At 46.4% G+C, this 17,097-nt stretch overlaps 1 protein-coding gene across 1 annotated transcript; it reads left to right on the forward strand.

Annotated features, from left to right (window-relative positions):
* Positions 1–367: 367 nt before the first annotated feature.
* Positions 368–16,071, forward strand: KCTD7 (potassium channel tetramerization domain containing 7). Its single transcript, XM_045819299.1, has 5 exons — positions 368–710; positions 2,909–3,078; positions 6,560–6,738; positions 7,193–7,565; positions 15,280–16,071. The coding sequence occupies exons 1-5, from the start codon at positions 567–569 to the stop codon at positions 15,326–15,328; spliced, it is 915 nt and encodes a 304-aa protein (XP_045675255.1). The 5' UTR covers positions 368–566; the 3' UTR covers positions 15,329–16,071.
* The last annotated feature ends 1,026 nt before the right edge of the window (positions 16,072–17,097 follow it).

Raw genomic sequence — 17,097 nt, forward strand, 5'->3', positions numbered from 1 at the left:
GAGTCAAAGGGAAAAAAAATAAAAAATAAAAAATAAATAAAAGGGCAGAGTAAAGAAAATAAAGTCCCTAGGTTACAGAGAGAGCTACCCTCACCGCTAACCAGGAGGCCTCACTTAGACATGGTACCCTCCTCCCCCGCACCCCCACAGCTTGGGGTACCACTGTTAGGGGAGGAGAGGGCGTATCCGCTGGTCAGAAGTCCAATCAGAGCAGGGCAGCAAACCAGGCCGGCTCCAGTGGCCACTCAGGCGCAGGCTGACCGCATTGCCTGCTTGAGGACTGGGCGAGCTTCTTGCCAATCAGGGGCGGGGCAAGCGGGGGCTCGGCCAGTAGCGGGAGGCAGCCGTGTCAGGCCCGGCCGGCGATCCCAGCGGTGGCCGGGCTATCCTGTCTCGTGGGCTGAGGGCGGGGCGGCTTTCAGCACACTGCTGCTGCTCTCTCAGCCCCCCCACCCGACCCCCGCTCCCGTGGCCGCCCGCGTCATGCCAGGCGGTGCTCCAAGCTAGTGCCGCCGGGTCTGTTGCCCGCCTGCCTGAAGCCGCGCCCACTGCCCAGAGCCAGAGGGATGGTGGTAGTCACGGGGCGGGAGCCAGACAGCCGTCGTCCGGACGGTGCCATGTCCAGCTCCGACGCCGAAGACGACTTTTTGGAGCCGGCCACCCCGACGGCCACGCAGGCGGGGCACGCGCTGCCCCTGCTGCCCCAAGAGGTACCTGGGCCGAGGCGGGGGGCGTGGGAAGGGGCGCAGAGGGAAAAGTAGGTGCTGGGCGGAACTGACCTTGGGAGGTAAGCACAGCTGGGTTTGGAGATCAAGGGTCTGGCTGAGGGCGGCGCCGGAGGAGCTGGGCTCCCCTGCTCTCCAGCCCCCTCCCCATCGTAAAATGCACCAGGTGTCTCTTCCCTGCCCCAGAGGTCACCTGGCCCCAAAACCCCCTCCATTCAGTACTCACTACCTACAAGGTTGATTTACTTCGTGGAAAGGATAACTTGGAGCCCCAAGACATGATAGTGCCTTCTAGAAAATCCAAGAGGCCTTGGTGGTTACCCAAACCTGATCTCGAGCTGCTCTCAGAGTGGAGTAAGGGACTGTGTACAGGTAAGAAGCAGGCCAATTGGTAGATGTGTCCAAACACACCCGACAACTCCCTGGCTTTCCCTCACTAGCTGCTATGCTGTGATGCATGGTGGCTTCCACTCGTCTTAATGTGTATGACAGTATCATATTAACACCTGAAATGACCCTTAAGAGAAGGGGAAAGAGGAGGGAAAGTGGGGTGCTTAGGGCACCGCAGATAGACTAGGAAGGAAGAGCTAAGGTAGTGCCAGATAGGGGAACATGTGATGTGTAGAGATGGGAGAATGGACGAGCCCCAGAGGGGCAGGGCAGGGCAGGGCAGGGCTGGGTGAGGCTTTGGGGAAGCAGATGGTGTTATCTGGGGGTTAGAAGTTCATACAGTTAATATCATGGGGCACTTGGGAAAATGAGCAAAACTCAATATGGAGCAAGCACTTGGATCTGTATGGGTATGAGGTATCCTTGGGAAAGGTTTAAATGAAATGTAGAGTTATCCCCAAACAATATTTGAGTCCTTGGTATGCACATAGAATAGTTTTAGAGGAGCTGTAGACAAGCAGAAGGCATTTCCTGTCCTGTGGGTGCAGAGGAGTAACAATACATATATACATGGAACTGTAAATACTTATCTATTTCATTCATTCATTCAATGACTATTTGAGTCAGGCACTACACAAGGTCCTGGGTAACTTTTAGGTAATGTATATTGACCCTACTTTATGCACAAAGAATTTGAAAGTTGGGTAAAATGGCTTACTAGATGAATATACATAGACTCTCACTGGAGCCACTGAGATGTTGTAATATAGAAAAGTATGCACTGGGACAAATTTTTATTTGATCTGTAGGAGAAGAATTGGAAAATTAGAGAGAACAGGCCTTGTTTCTTTCAAAATCACAAGGAGTGACAGATGTCAAAAAAGGAAAAATAAAAAACAGAAAAGGTCCCAAGCATTTTAGGGAGAACCTAGAGCTTCTCAGGATAAATCTGTTCCTTCATTCCCCATTCTTCACCCTGCCCTTGCCTCCAGAACCTTAGCTGGACTGGGGATTAATCTAACTCCAGATTAAGAAGGAATTATTCTACAAACATCCATGAGCCCTGCTGTGGACGGCCTCATGATTGGTGAACAAGATGTCATCCCTTTCCTTGGGAAGCTTGGGGTCTAGGAGGTTGGGCAGACAGAAGAAAATAACCACCAATGTATTGTGTTAGGCACAGTGGAGGGAGTGTTTAGTTAACTCCATCTTGGGAGCTGGCAAGGGACAACAGAGCAGAAATGCTCAGAGTAGTGGAACTTGAATAGAAACTCTTTGAATGAATGGATGCTGTTAACCTATATGGTGCCTTGGTGTGAATTAGAAAACGGGCACACATCTGGGCTAGCAGATCCCTCTCATCTAGGCACCCTTGTGCAGTGAACAATGTGCACCACCTGAGAGGGCGCTTGTGTTTGCTAGATGGACGAAGAGAGAGTGGTATGAGCATTTTGTACAGAGAAGACAGCATGACCAAGGGCATAAAAAGTGGAAAATTCAGGAAGTGAAAGGAGGACAAGTGAATGAAGGCTTTGAACTATAGAGCAGAGATAGTAGGATTGGGGTGGAGAGACCTGATTTAGGAACTATCCGGGTGGGGGATTCATAGGACGTGGCCACTGGTGAATGTGGGGAAAGGGAGGAGAGAGAAGAGGGTTCGGAAAGACTCCTGGGTTTTGGTTTTGAGTGACTGAGTGAATGGTGAGGCTTTAATCAGACCAAAGAAGACTGCAGACGGAGCAGCCTGGCTCTTATTTTTCTTCTCTGGCTGACATGCAGCTGTTTTTTTCCAGTTTCCTGAGGTTGTTCCCCTTAACATCGGAGGAGCTCACTTCACCACACGCCTGTCCACCCTGCGGCGCTATGAAGACACCATGCTGGCAGCCATGTTCAGTGGGCGTCATTACATCCCCACCGACGCTGAGGGCCGGTACTTCATTGATCGGGATGGCACACACTTTGGGTATGTTTCTCCCTCTACGCTCATCTTTGTAGTCCTAGCAAGTGAGTGGCCTGGGCTTGGGCATGGGGCTGTAGTATCTTCCATAGTACCTGAAGAGGAGATAACATACAGACAGAATTTAACAAATGTGCCTGATAAATTGGATCGAAATGTTTAGTTTCTTTTCCAGAGGAGACAAGGACATCTGGAGAAATCCCGGGTAATACATACTGGCTGAATGTGATGAAACTGCTTCTACCCTATGTAATTTAAGACTGTAACGTTACCAGTCTTTGTGGAAAGGAGTAGGTGTGATCCCACCTAGAGGTGGGGGAGTTCCAAAACAACTTCTCAGAGAGTACCCTCAGGTCAGATTCTGGACTCAGCATTGCCGTTAGGGAGGAGGTGTGGTGTGTGTGGCAGAGGTTCCCAGACCTCCTTCAACAGTTTAAAACAAAGAGACAACAAAGGTGAGGGAAGGGCCAGCATGGGGTTGCCATCCTTTAATATTGCCAAGGAAAGTCTTAAAAAAACCAAAACAACCTTCAGTTATTACTGTCATTTTAACACTAAAACATGGAAAGACAGAATCTCAAAAAATAGATAGCCTTTCCCAAGAAAGGACTTCTGACAACCTTACCCATACACAATGTAAAGACTTTTTATTTCAGTTTCCTTGCTTGTTCCTTGTCTCATTCCTTGAATGAGAAATAATTACAGCTGCCTTGCAGCCTGTTATGTGGATGAGATAAAGAGCTGTGGTGTGACCCCTGGCCAGGTTCTTCCAGAGTATAGGCTGAAGCTCTTTTCCCCTTCAGTCTAACTTTGGAGATGAGTAGAGAATGAACATGGTCCTTGACCTTGAACAAAATGACCAGGGAGGCAGAGGCTCTCCAATTACTACACCTCTGCGATGGCCTCCAAGTAAGATTTTCCACATTGGGAGAAGGGTCATTTTTATCCTCCAAAGGAACCTCAGGTCAAATAATTTGCTTTGAATCTGGGTTTCCCCATTGGGTTGTCAGCTGCCTCCAGTGCTGAGAAAACAAAGTGTCACATCGCCCTGCAGAGCTATAAAAAGGTTTTTGTTTGCAGGCTGTTTGGGGGGAGGAAAGTGCTGGCCCCAGCTGGCAGCTTCCACAACACTCCTGGCTGGGCCTTGCCTTGAGGGTATGTTTTTCAGAATTTACCAAGCTTTGCTTAAGATCCTAGAGGACCAATTTCGGAAGGGATTGTGGGGAGGCAGAATAGGGTTTGGCTTTAAGCTGACGTGCCCTTGCTCAGGTGGCTGTAGTTGGAGAGTGGCTGAGCCAGGCGAGGGTGTGGGGCAGAAAGCAGGATATTGTGGCATTTATCCTCAGACGGCTGGGCTCCAGTGGCCTATGATTCATCATCAGCAGATGAAATTGGTGAAGGACTCAGATAAAGTAAAATAGGAATTTAGGGCATTTGGTGAAGTAAATTTCTCTGCTGGCCCCCAGCATCCACCACAGAGGCTGCTCGGGCCTCCACTGGGGCAGTTTCCCATTGTGATCCGTGAAGAGCTCTTTGGACTACAGTCTGGACTGTGTCTACATGCGCAGGCTAACTGTGGCTCCTTGAGCAAGGATATTCCTTAAGCTCTTTGAGTCCCACATTTCTCTCATAAAATGGATACAAGATAGCACTTACTCCATATTATTGAAAGGATTCAGTGGGATAACACATAAATACTAGCTGACACAAATTAATACTAAGTGAGTGTTAGCTGGTGTTGCATTATGGTCATAGACTAACTATAGAGGTAACAGCTTAGTGTTTACTCACATATCCTTACAGAAATGCCCTTCCCACACCATCCATTGATGGATCTGATTATTCTTAGCACTAAAGAATCTGAAAAGAGAATTGAAAGAACTGAATTTCTAATTTAATTTAATTTTTTAAAGATTCTATTTATTTATTTTAGAGGGGGGGGAGGGTGGAAGAGAGGGAAACATCAATGTGTGGATGCCACTTGAGCACCCTCTACTGGGGACCTGGCCTGCAACCCAAGCACGTGCCCTAGACTGGGAATCGAACCAGCGACCCTTTGGTTCCCAGGCTGGCACTCAATCCACTGAGCCACAACAGCCAGGGAAAGAACTGATTTTTTTTTAAAAGAAAATGCGGAATGTGATTTTATTCACTCCTGGAACCAATTTTTCAGATGTTAGTTTCAGGCATTTGATCTCTATATAGCTACAGAATAATAGTAATGGCACAGATTTGTAGAAGATGTGGAAGTCTTCAACCTTGCTAGTGGGAATGTAAAACACTACAGTCACTTTGTTAAACATCACCATGACCGAACAATTCTACTAATATTTACCTAGGAGAAATGTGCATGTGTTCACAGCAAGTCTTATAAAGGAATGTTTATCACAGCTTTACTCCTAAGAGCCCCAGATTGTCCTAATGTCCATTAGCAGGAGAATGGGTAAATAAGTTATAGTACATATATCCATATAATGGTATGCTGCTTAGCAATACAAAGCAACAAACTACTATTACACACAAGATAAATATCAAAAATATTAGGTTGAGGGAAAGAAGCCAGACACAAAAGAGAACATACTGTGTGATTCTATTTATATGAATTTCAAGAGGAGACAAAACAGCCCTGGCCAGGCAGCTCAGTTGGTTAGAGAATCATCCCACTAGGCCAAGATTGTGGGTTCAATCTCTGGTCAGAGCACATATAAGAATCAACCAAGGAATGCATAAGTAAGTGCAACAACAAATTGGTGTTCTCTTAAATCAATAAAAAAAAAAAAAGGCAAAATGAATCAGTAAAGTAGTTGCCTCTGAAAAAGTGACTGGGAAGAGGCACGAGGAAAATGGAAGGAGATGGAAATGTTCTGTATCTTGAGCTAGGTGGTAATTGTATGAGTATGTCCATCCATTTATTGAATATTACTTACCTCAATTAAAATATATACAGGGTGGGGCAAAAGTAGGTTTACAATGGTTTGTATAGAAAATAATACAATGATAAATAATAACACAAGAATAAACTGTGTTTTGTATATAGTTTATACAAAATTGTATAACCTACAATTGTATAACCTCAAAATTGTAAACCTACTTTTGCCCCACCCTGTGTATTAAGAGGCTAGTAATGTCTTTTCATTATTCCTATATACACTTAATAATAATACAGAATATACCTAGTAATAATTGTAATTATAATAATGATACAACTAAAAAGAACTATTAACACTTACGGAGGACTTACTCTGTGCCAGGTATTTTCTAAGCACTTTTTATATATTAGTTCATTTAATCCTGCTAACATTATGGAGTAGTTTTCTTATTTTCCCCCATTTTACAGATGAGAAAATCCAGGCACAGAAAGGTTAAGTTTACTTACCTAAGGCTACATGGCTGGCATTCTGGTTCCAGGTTCTGTGCTCTAACCACTATGTGGCGCTGCCCAGTTCCCTTAGCTGTTTCTCACCAACACTCTTTTCTTCCTGCTCAGAGATGTGCTGAATTTCCTGCGCTCGGGGGACCTGCCGCCCCGGGAACGTGTGCGGGCCGTGTACAAAGAGGCCCAATACTACGCCATCGGGCCCCTCTTGGAGCAGCTGGAGAACATGCAGCCACTGAAGGGGGAGAAAGTGCGCCAAGCCTTTCTGGGGCTCATGCCCTATTACAAAGGTGAGGGGTCAGCTGACCAGAACAGTAAGGGGAGGGGAAGGAGGATCGCAAGACATCTGTCAGTGCCTAGCTCTCCACCAGAACAAGTGAGTCCAGGGTTCACATGTATTACTCAAGAAGGGAGAAAATCCCACTCCCTTTCTGTCCTTCCCTCTTGGTCACACTGGGAAGATACAGGTTCAGGAGGGCTTTCCTTGCCTGCGATGGTCGTCAAATCACATTTGAAACAAACAGTCCCCATCTGTCCCCTCGGTTTCCTTGTGTGGTGAAGAACCATGATCCCTCTTTAAGTCTTTATCCTGCATAGGCCCACAGAGTCCCTTCCCCCAGGAATCTGTCTCTTCCCTCTTGGATCCTGCTGTCACTTGGCCTGTCTGTGCCTTCCCCCTGCCTTGCCCCACTCCCCGTCTGCCAACCCCCATCACAGTGATGGCTGCTGTGTTCAACCCCATAGACCATTTGGAGCGGATTGTGGAGATTGCCCGGCTGCGCGCAGTACAGCGGAAGGCCCGCTTTGCCAAGCTCAAGGTCTGTGTCTTCAAGGAGGAGATGCCCATCACCCCCTATGAGTGTCCACTTCTCAACTCTCTGCGCTTTGAGCGGAGCGAGAGTGACGGGCAGCTGTTTGAGCACCACTGTGAAGTGGATGTGTCTTTTGGGCCCTGGGAGGCTGTGGCTGATGTTTATGACCTGCTGCACTGCCTGGTCACAGACCTCTCAGCCCAGGGCCTCATCGTGGACCACCAGTGCATTGGTGTGTGTGACAAACACCTCATCAACCACTACTACTGCAAGCGCCCCATCTATGAGTTCAAGATCACATGGTGGTGAGTAGTCTGAGTAGGGAATAGAGTCCCTTCAGGGAAGGTGTCCTTTCCCCTTAGTGGCTCTGGGAGTCCGATTCCTAGAAGGGCTACTGATTGCTCAGAGCTGACAGAGGGGAAGACTGAGTCCAGAGGCACAGCTCCAGTGGGCGGAGGTGCAGCAGCGTTAGTCTCCCCTGCCGTTCCTTGGGGTCAGGCTTAGGGCTGTGGCCCGTGGGGACTTGGTACTTGCACTCACCTGGCCTTTCCTCCAGACACGACAGTCTTTTCCTGAGGCCAGTGGGGTCTGGCTAGCTAGGGCTCGGCTAGGAAGTACAGAGAGGTTTTGTCACTCTCTTGACCTTGCAAGAGAGTGTCTGCCCTTTTTAGAATCACATTACCAAAATAATTTAGGTATAATCACTTCCTGAACCCTGTTCAGGCATTCCTTCCTTGTTCCTTCCTTGTGCTCAGTGTATGGGTTTAAACATAGAACATGATGGGGGATCTATCCAAGTAGCCACTCCACAGTCCCTGGCTGAGGGAGTGTCTCCTCTCCCTCTTCCCCAAGAATAGTTCTATGCTTTGTTTTAAGATGTGAAAGACTCTTTTTCTCATGAAACATATTCACCACTTTTTGGAGATGTAACTATAATTGCCAAAACATATACCAGGTTGGCCTTAGAAAAGCACAATGTTTACAGCCCTGCTTTGGGCCTCAGCTTCTCCTATGTTCCACCAACCTTTCTTGCGTGAAGGGTTATCCTCTCAGAGGGCTGGCTTATAAATTTCAGAGGCACAAGGTAACAGATATCTACATCTGCTATCCTTGAGATGTAACATCCTTCCTGGAGGCCCAGAATACCCCCTTGGCTGCTGTTTCATCTGTCAGGATCCAGTTTGTGATGAACCTCCTTGATGGGGACCCCCTCTTTTTAGAAAAAAAAATTCTTTTTATTTTTCAATTACAGTTGACATGCAATATTAAATCAATTTCAGATGTATAGCATAGTAGTTAGACATTTACCTACCTTACAAAGTACCCATATAACACCATAGTTATTACAATATTATTGACTATATGTGCTATGCTGTACTTTAGATCCCCATGACTATTTTTTTTCAATACAGTTTACATTCTATATTATTTTGTGTTAGTTTCAGCTATACAACATAGTGGAACCACCCCCTCTTTTTTAAAAAAAGATTTTATTTATTTTTAGAGAGGGGGGAGGGAGGGAGAAAGAAAGGGAGAGAAACATCAGTGTGTGGTTGCCTCTCCTGCGCCCCCTACTGGGGACCTGGCAGACAACCCAGCATGTGCACTGACTGGGAATTGAACCAGTTACTTTTTGGTTTGCAGGCCAGCACTCAATCCACTGACACCAGCCAGGGCTTTTTTTTTTTTTAATTTAATCTTTATTGTATTTGTTTCTGTTACCATTTAATCCCCTTATATCTCCCTCTTTTCCCTTCCTCTTCTTAAACCTTGCTTTATCCCACTAAAATTCTGCTTCTAGTAGAGAGTCTGTCCTGAAGAAGTAAAGAAAAGGCTGGGTGAGAGGCACAGCTATCCCTGGAGCTGTAGGAAGACAGCTGTTATGTTTTACTGCTAACATTTCAGAGAGAGAACGGTCTGCAAGGGTCTGCTCCCACTGCATTTTCTTCTTACTTTATGTGTAGCCTGGGCAGCTAGTCAGGGTGTGGACATGCATCTCCTAGAGGAAGACTACAGCACCAGTAATGACAATGTGACACTTGTGTGCTGCATGCAGTAAGGGCTTCTCCCTGTATTCATGTCGTACTTTACCATTTCCAGCTGTTCACATAGGGAGGTTTTTTTAGGTGTGAAAAGCTGGCGAGGACAGCCTCACTGGTCTCAGCCTTACAAGAACAGATTGGCGAGGTAGGGAAGAAGCAACCGAAAGTGTCTTCATCCTTCTGAGGAAGAGAAGGTCCAACCCTGGGACCTTGGCTGAATTCCTTCCTGGGGCAATGACCTCCTGACCCTTGTGTGGGAACGGAGATTCCAGGGTATGTTTTTACACTCTTGTATTGTATTCTTGTATGAGGGGAGCAGAGGTATAGACTGGGATCTAAGGAAAGTACAGTTAGTTGTGCTGGTTCCGAGATATGTGTTCTCCCTACTGTTCTCATCCACAATGGATGTGCTTTCCTGGAACTGATGTCCCTGCTTCAGCTTTAGCCCAACAGCATGGCTCTTGCCTTGTTCTAACAGTAAAGTCTTTCATTTAAGTTGCTCTGATTGGTGTAACTGCCTATTACAAGTTCATGTTTTGACAGACACTGAGGCAAGCTGTTCAGGAGAAAGTGAGTGTGAATAGAGAGCACATAATTAAGCCCATTGCTTTCAGTAATCTGGCCTTGATGCCCCTTCTCCTCCTACCCCCAGAACAGCACATCACAGTGCTTGGTTTTTTAGAGCCCGTACATGTAGGACTGGGAGTGGCTGGTATTTGAGGAAACGCAGGTTTGTTCAAACACAGGCTCTGGAAGACTTTCTTGGGGCTACAGGGATGCTGCCCCTGTGCTTCTCACTAGAGACACCCCTGTTTCTCTGTCCCCCTGTGATGTCCTCAAGGTAGTGTGCTCTGTGCCATCTGTGGGGAAGTGAGGTTCTCAGCCAGTAGACCAGGAAGAGCAGGGACACTGGTATCCAGCTTAGAGCCCCTTCTAAATGGAGTCAAAGAATTCAGTGGCCCGATTTGGCCCTTCTAAGAAGCCGAGACCAGTCTTCAAAGTGCTTTTGGATGTAGCGGGCTGTGGCAGTGCCCTCCAAACGCAGGTTGTCTCTGAGGAAGTGGCTTCTCCCCGTCAGATCCCTTTTTACCTCTAAATGGTCAGCCCAGAGTGTTAGAAGGGTTGGATCAGGACGGAAGGTTCCAAAGCTTGAATGCTTCTCCCTCATCCTGACAAGGGACTAGATTCATCCTGCTGTGAGACAGCCCAGTGGTTATCGATGGGTCAAAGCGCCTGCCTCTGGAGCTTCTTCCCTTTTGATTTTGAGCACCTTTTCTCCCAGGTTCCATGCTCACTGATTGGGGAGGTGAAAGTTTTAGGGGATAGGACTAATGGCAACAAAAAAGATGGAAATAAAACCACATGAAATACATTATATCACACCAGTAGAGGAATTCTGTGGGTAACGTTCTAAATAGAAGAATCGATACCATCCTTACTTTACCTCTAGTAGGTAAAGTAAGTTCATCAGGCTGTCCAGTGTTTACTGTTTGGAAAGCAGTCAGCTGTGCTCCGAAAAGCTTCCATTCTTTCTTCCTGGAGTTTAGGATGTTCTGGGAGCAGCCTGAGCCTTGTGCCTCAAGCTAGTCAGGTGTTAACAATGTTCCTGTCCTGGGTTGCTCATTGGAGGACTAGGAAATTGACATTTATTTGCAAGCTACAAAGTGGGTGGGGGTGCGCCTCAGGTTCCATGGTCTCAGCTGGATCCTAAAGAGGTTGATACACAACAGAACAAACACCATTCCCACTGAGCATTTTGATCCTGGTTAGAATTTCAAATATCATCCTGCTGCATACCTCCTAATTCTGATATAAGTGATTAAGCTTTCTTGGGCACCATTTTGCTGGGGCTCTTTCAGGAAGGTGGTCCCTGCCTCATGCATGATCCTTGAGAGAGACTTTATTCATCAGAGGCAGAGTACTGGGAGCTGGGGTGGGAGAAGCACTTTTTGGAACCCTGGAAGAAACATATATGTATACATGTTAATGGGGGGAAGGGTGGGTTGGCAGGGGGCTGGAGGAGGTGGGAACAAAGACTGGGTGTAGTAACAGGCAGTTGCCTCTGGAGTGTGGGAGGTCCCCAAATGCATTGTCTTCTGTATGGTGTTGGGTTTCTGTACACAGTAAACACTTCCTGTGTTCTTCCATTACTGTCTGTGAGCACTTTGGTGCATGGAGCCGCCGTGCCCTCACGTGGCATTAAAGTCGACAATGAGAACCTGGGTGCTGTGCCTTTCTTTTTTTGAGACTTACTCTCATCCCTCCTTGGCCCCTCACTTTGCTAGGAAACATGTGTTCATTTCTCCTTAAATTGTGGTGTGTTTAGGGGTGCCACACTTAACAAAACAGGCTCTTCTCTGAGATTAGCAGAGGAACTTCTGCCCTGACTTGAAGTTAAAGGGGATGGGCCTGTGGAGCCCTTTCTGTGGTTGCTCCAGCCTTGACTGTGTTCCAGGGAGGAGTGTGCCTAGGCAAACAGCTCTGCCCTCTTCTGTTGAGAGGGCTCCGGGGGAAGACGACGGCACAGCTGCACAGTCACTTGGACGATTCACAACTGTGTCAGTAGCTCTGACAGAAACCCCTCCCGTTGGATCACCACTTTTTACCGCGGGGGAGATGAGTGGCTCTAAGTGTACATGAGCCTCAGTGGTTAAGACCCTTCCTTGAGGAAAATGGGTATCAGTTGTGCTTCCTCTGAAAGCAGAGTTTTGACACCTTCCTGGCTAATGAGTGTCCTCATCAGGATGCCCTTGGAGTCACGTCATGGATTCACCCAGAAAGGGGAGCTCTGCAGTGCTGGGCAGCTGTGCCACCCTCCCACTGCTTCCCTTAAATCTCTGGTTATTCTAGCTTTTAAACAAAAACACCGTAGCATCTGTGCCAAATGTATTCCCTGACCTAATTACTGTACAACACTCACAGTAATAATACACTGATAATATCTTACAAATTGGGAACTGAAGCTCGTAGAGGTACAATTTCCCTGAGGGCATATAAGCAGTAAGTGGCAGAGATGGGATGCAAACTCAGAGCCCTTTTCTGAAATCCTCATGGGTGTTCACCAGCAGAGCCCTTCCTTCCGCCTGGCAGCTCACTGTCCCACCTCTGAGGCTCAGGGTTTCACCCTGCCTAACCTATAAAGATTTGCAAAGCAAATACTCTAGAAGGAATACTAATTTCCTTAGACATGTGGTCTTAGGTAGCCTGCAGCATTGAGATAGATGGGGCCCACAATAGTGGAGGATGACGTAGCAGCCAGGGTGGAAACTCCCTGGCTGGACACGGTGTGGTGGGATAATCTGAGACAGCCCAAGGGAATCCAACTCGTGCAGCCTACAGGACTAACCACACACATAGGCTGTGCAGCTTGACCTTGGGAGGTGCACCCAGGGTCATGGCCCTTCTTCAGGGACCCCTGGTAGGTTGAGAGAATCATTGAGTGGGAGACTCTAGTTTAGCTCAGGGGACATCAGGTGCCTGACTTGGGGCACATGGCCCTTGGACTCCAGGTGCCTGTGTGTCCTTTGTTGTCATTTTGAAGATGATGACCTTTTAGCTGGCTTTACACACTTTTTTGTTTTGCTCTGCTTCACTTACAGCCTGTTCCTTTGCCTCTTACTTAACTTGATGTCCTTTGACTCCTTACTATTGTGTTTCTCCCATCATGTACGTTAGTTTTCTCTATTTTTGAAACAATTTTAAACTTTTTTTAAAGTCAAGGTTTATGCTTACGCTTTTTAAAAAAAAATTCTTATAGTTGCCATTCAATATTATATTAGTTTCAGGTGTACAACATAGTGGTTAGATAGTTATGCACCTTATGAAGTGATCCTCAGGAAGTCTGGCACCCACCTGACACCATGTGTAGTTACAATGTCAGTGATCACACTTCCTCAGCTGCATTTTACATCCCTGTGACTATTTGGCAGCTGACAATAGGTACTTCTTAATCCCTTCCGCTTCTCCACTCCACCCTCACCCTTCTTCCCATATGGCAACCATTTGTTCTGTCTGTGAGTTTGTTTCTGTTTTGTTCATTCAGTTTTCTAGATTCCACATAAGTGAAATGCTATGATATTTGTCTTTCTTTGATTTATTTTACTAAACTTTATTTCTAACATAACTTCTAAGTGAAATACATGTACAAATAGGATGCCAATGAAGGTAGCTCTTGTTCAGAGCAAGAGTAATTATGTGCTTTTTTTCCCCCCTTCTCTAGTCATTTCTACAGTGATCTTACTAGCTGTGAACATTAGGTACTTCCTTTTTCCCTTTAGAGGAATATCTTCTAAAATCTAAATACAAGGAAAAATGGACAGGGCTATTATCAAATTTTTACCTTTCCCTCCAAAATGTCCCCTCACCCTCTACACAAAATTGCAGTAAATGCAGCCTTAGGAACAGGGCATTTCCATTTGGGGGGCCACTAAGGACTTCTCCCTCACACACTTGACATGATCAGATATTTCACCTCCTTGAACCACCTAACAGGAAGAGGACTGTTGTGTACCAGGAAGAATTCCAACACAGCTGCGAGGAAGACTTTGGATTGAACCATCTTGAGCTATCCAGAAACACTTCACAAGGGGTCCCACAGTCAGGTTATGATGCACATTTTCTAGCATTCTGGGATCTCAGTAGCAGCCTGATTTACACCCTTCAAGCCATGACCTTCAGAGACATCTAATGTATTACAGACCCTGATGTTTTCTGTGTCATGGATCTTACCAGGTGACCCGGCTCTGGCAGATCTTTGGAATAAACATGCCCATACTTCTTTTAGTTATTACTAAAATCAAGAAATAAAACCCCAACATACCACAAAACTTGGAGCTTGACGTCCATTAGAAGAAACTTACAAGTTGGGTCAAATCTTACACCTTTGTCATTTTTGTAAAGGGAGTGGGATGGTGTCATGAGTGGGCTTAAGTGTATATCAACCTCTATACATGCCTTTATCAGTGTGTTTCTCAGCATTACACCTGATTGCCAGCTGCACCTTGGCTAATTGTCTGCCCAGGGGCCCACTCTGCATGTGCACGTTGTGGGTACTTGCTTCCCCTTCTCACACAACGTCATTTCCACCTCCTCCCTCTGCTCCTGACTGCCCTGTCTTCAGCATGTCATAGCTGATTGGCCACTTCCAGCATGTATCATTAGCGTCTGGTAGCCAGCTGTGGCAGAGACCCTGTGCCTCTTATTCTCAGGTGAGTAAGTGCTTTTTGCACTGGGATCCCTGGCCTTCCATTTCAGCTTTCTCATCTGGCCTGCTAGGTTTCAGAGAGCATTCTTAGCCCCTCTCTAAGCTCTGTATCCACCTCCACAGGTGCAGTAGAGGATACCCACAGGACTCACTGAGCAGACAAGTTGGTTTCACCCTCCTCCACCCCAGGAGCAGGGAACTGAAGTATTTTACCCAAAAACTGAGTTTACCTAACAAAAATACGAACTTCCCTGGTGGCTGACCACATCACTCTTAGCTGAAATGAGGGTGGCATTATTCACTTAGCACTCCCACATCAAGACAGAATGTATCTGCTTCCAGGCATATTCAGGGAATGTTCCACCCAACTGCCTAACATTATTCTTCAAAGTGCAGCGTTATTTGGAAACCCACTGGTCCAGAGAGATAGAACACTGAGTCCGCTCTGTAGTCACCTGCAGGAATATTCCACCACTTCCCTTAGCTGGGCCTTTAGCCCGGAGAATACCATGGGGTGGGATTTACCATCCGATTCTGAACCCTTGTCAGTGACTTCCCTGTTGGGATGACTATCCTGATCGCTTTTTGGCAGCAGCACCCAAGGGTTAACCTGAATTTGTGGATTAAGGTCGGATGTGGAATTCCCAGATAAGTCCAACCAAGGTATGACACAAGAGTGTCATTTAGGTGAAAGGCTTTTCCGGTTTCTGGGTCTTATAGGCAGTACTGGTTCATGACCCTCAGCTTCCTCACCTGACCATTCTGTCGTTTTAGGAGGTGGGTTCCCCGATCCTCCCTCACTAAGGACCCAGCATTCCAATAGCTGCAAACCCTGCGCATCTTTTCTCCTACCCTGGTCTTACACCACCATGGCACCTTCAACACCTTGGTATTGTCACAAGGAGGCACAAGCATAGACAATGTCTGTCCCTTGTTTCTACAACACATCTTGATGCTGGTACTGGCCAAGACCAACAACGCTTGTGGATCTAAGAGTTGCAATATCAACAGATTCAAGGTCTAGAGGCAACATCTGAAAGAACCCCTTCAGGGATGTCTGTTTACAACAGCCTGGAGCTGTCAAGGTAAAACTGGAAGCTTGGTCCACACAGTGAAGGCTGGCTATGTGTTTCAAACATTTTGACTTCAGAAGATGCTTCATTACATATGCCAGAGCCCAAGAAGCCAGCAGAGGAATTCCTGCTTTGGTTGTAGCTGACAGAGAGAAGCCACTGCAAACTGCAGGCAGGACTCACCGGCAGCAGAGGCCAGCCAAAACCAAGCTTCTGAAGGTGGATACAAAAAGTAATTGTATCCTCCTACAGTGGCCGAGTGGTGTGCCAGGAGAACAAACTACTTGCATGCTCCTGATCCACCTTATTTTCATCTCACATGTGTCTTTACTTCCTCACCCATTCAAAATGGAAAAATAACCTAGAGACTTCTTGGTACTTTACATCCAAGATATCAATCTATTGTGTCTCCTTGGGTGATCTTGCCTGAATTGTATTTAGAGTTATTTGTATTAGGAGTAAAAAAACAGCTCACTAATTTGAACAATTTATGTCTTCATTATAAAGAACAATTATAATGGTATTGGAGTAACGATGAATTCACTAATGAAGAGTAGCGAAAACTATAAAGAATATAGGAGTAGCACATATAAGAAACAGACACTACCCTTAGGGCTGAGATAGAGGATCCAGGAAAGAACACCCCGAGCTGACATTCAGACCTCTTTGGAGAGGGCATGACCATGGCTCACTGAATGGCAGAAAAGTCACAGGGAGTGCTGTGCTGTTGGAACGTGCTGGAAAACTACCCTGGAGGGTGTGGGGGAAATCTGTTCATGGGAACTGTCTTGCCAGAGGCACTCCACTAAAAAACCCAAGGGGAGAGCTGGGGCAAGCTGTTGGCCTCTTTGTGCTGACAAGCACACACTGCAGGAGCTGGGTGCTGGAGAAGCTCTGAGCAAGCACACCTGAACCAAAAAGGAAGATATCTTCCCTCTTGCAATCTTTCACCAGTGGTCTCTACTAACCAAGGTTTAATATGTTCATTGGCAAAGGAAACATTTTCAAAGGTCCCAACCCATTTTTTGCTGAGATGATGAAGTGGAGCTAAGAGACAATAACTGGTACATCATCTATATGCAGACAAATACCAAGTTATACTCCTGCCCAGCCTTCTTTCCTCTGCCTCAAATTATGCACCTAATGACCTGCTCAATACTGCCACTGAAATATGTTAGCCACCTCAAACTTAGTACATCCAGGTGGAATTCCTTATTTCCCCTCCCCTCCCCAAATATCTTCCTCATTTCATCTTCTGTCTCAAGAAATGTCACCACCATCCATCCAGTCAAGGAAAACTTGAGCATCATCTTTGACTCCCCTCCTTACCTCACCTACTACTTGCAATCCATCACCAAGTACTTGAATCCACCTTCAGGATGTATTTTGAAATCATTCACAAATTTACATGTTACATACTCAGTGACATCAATAGTATTTTTTGCTTATGTCTATTTCCTTTCAAATAAGCTTCCTGAGCTCTGGCCAGGTGGCTCAGTTACTTGAAGCATCCTCCTGT

This window comes from Phyllostomus hastatus, unplaced genomic scaffold, assembly GCF_019186645.2.
Source record: "Phyllostomus hastatus isolate PE091 unplaced genomic scaffold, TTU_PhHast_1.1 phas_scaffold_385, whole genome shotgun sequence".
Taxonomy (NCBI): Eukaryota; Metazoa; Chordata; class Mammalia; order Chiroptera; family Phyllostomidae; genus Phyllostomus; species Phyllostomus hastatus.

Bases quoted from the DNA above. Each gene is read 5' to 3' on its own strand.
- KCTD7 (XM_045819299.1), top strand. From the start codon at position 567: ATGGTGGTAGTCACGGGGCGGGAGCCAGACAGCCGTCGTCCGGACGGT. The intron at 711-2,908 runs GTACCTGGGCCG...GTTTTTTTCCAG, and splicing joins TGCCCCTGCTGCCCCAAGAG to TTTCCTGAGGTTGTTCCCCT. The intron at 6,739-7,192 runs GTGAGGGGTCAG...TCAACCCCATAG, and splicing joins GCTCATGCCCTATTACAAAG to ACCATTTGGAGCGGATTGTG.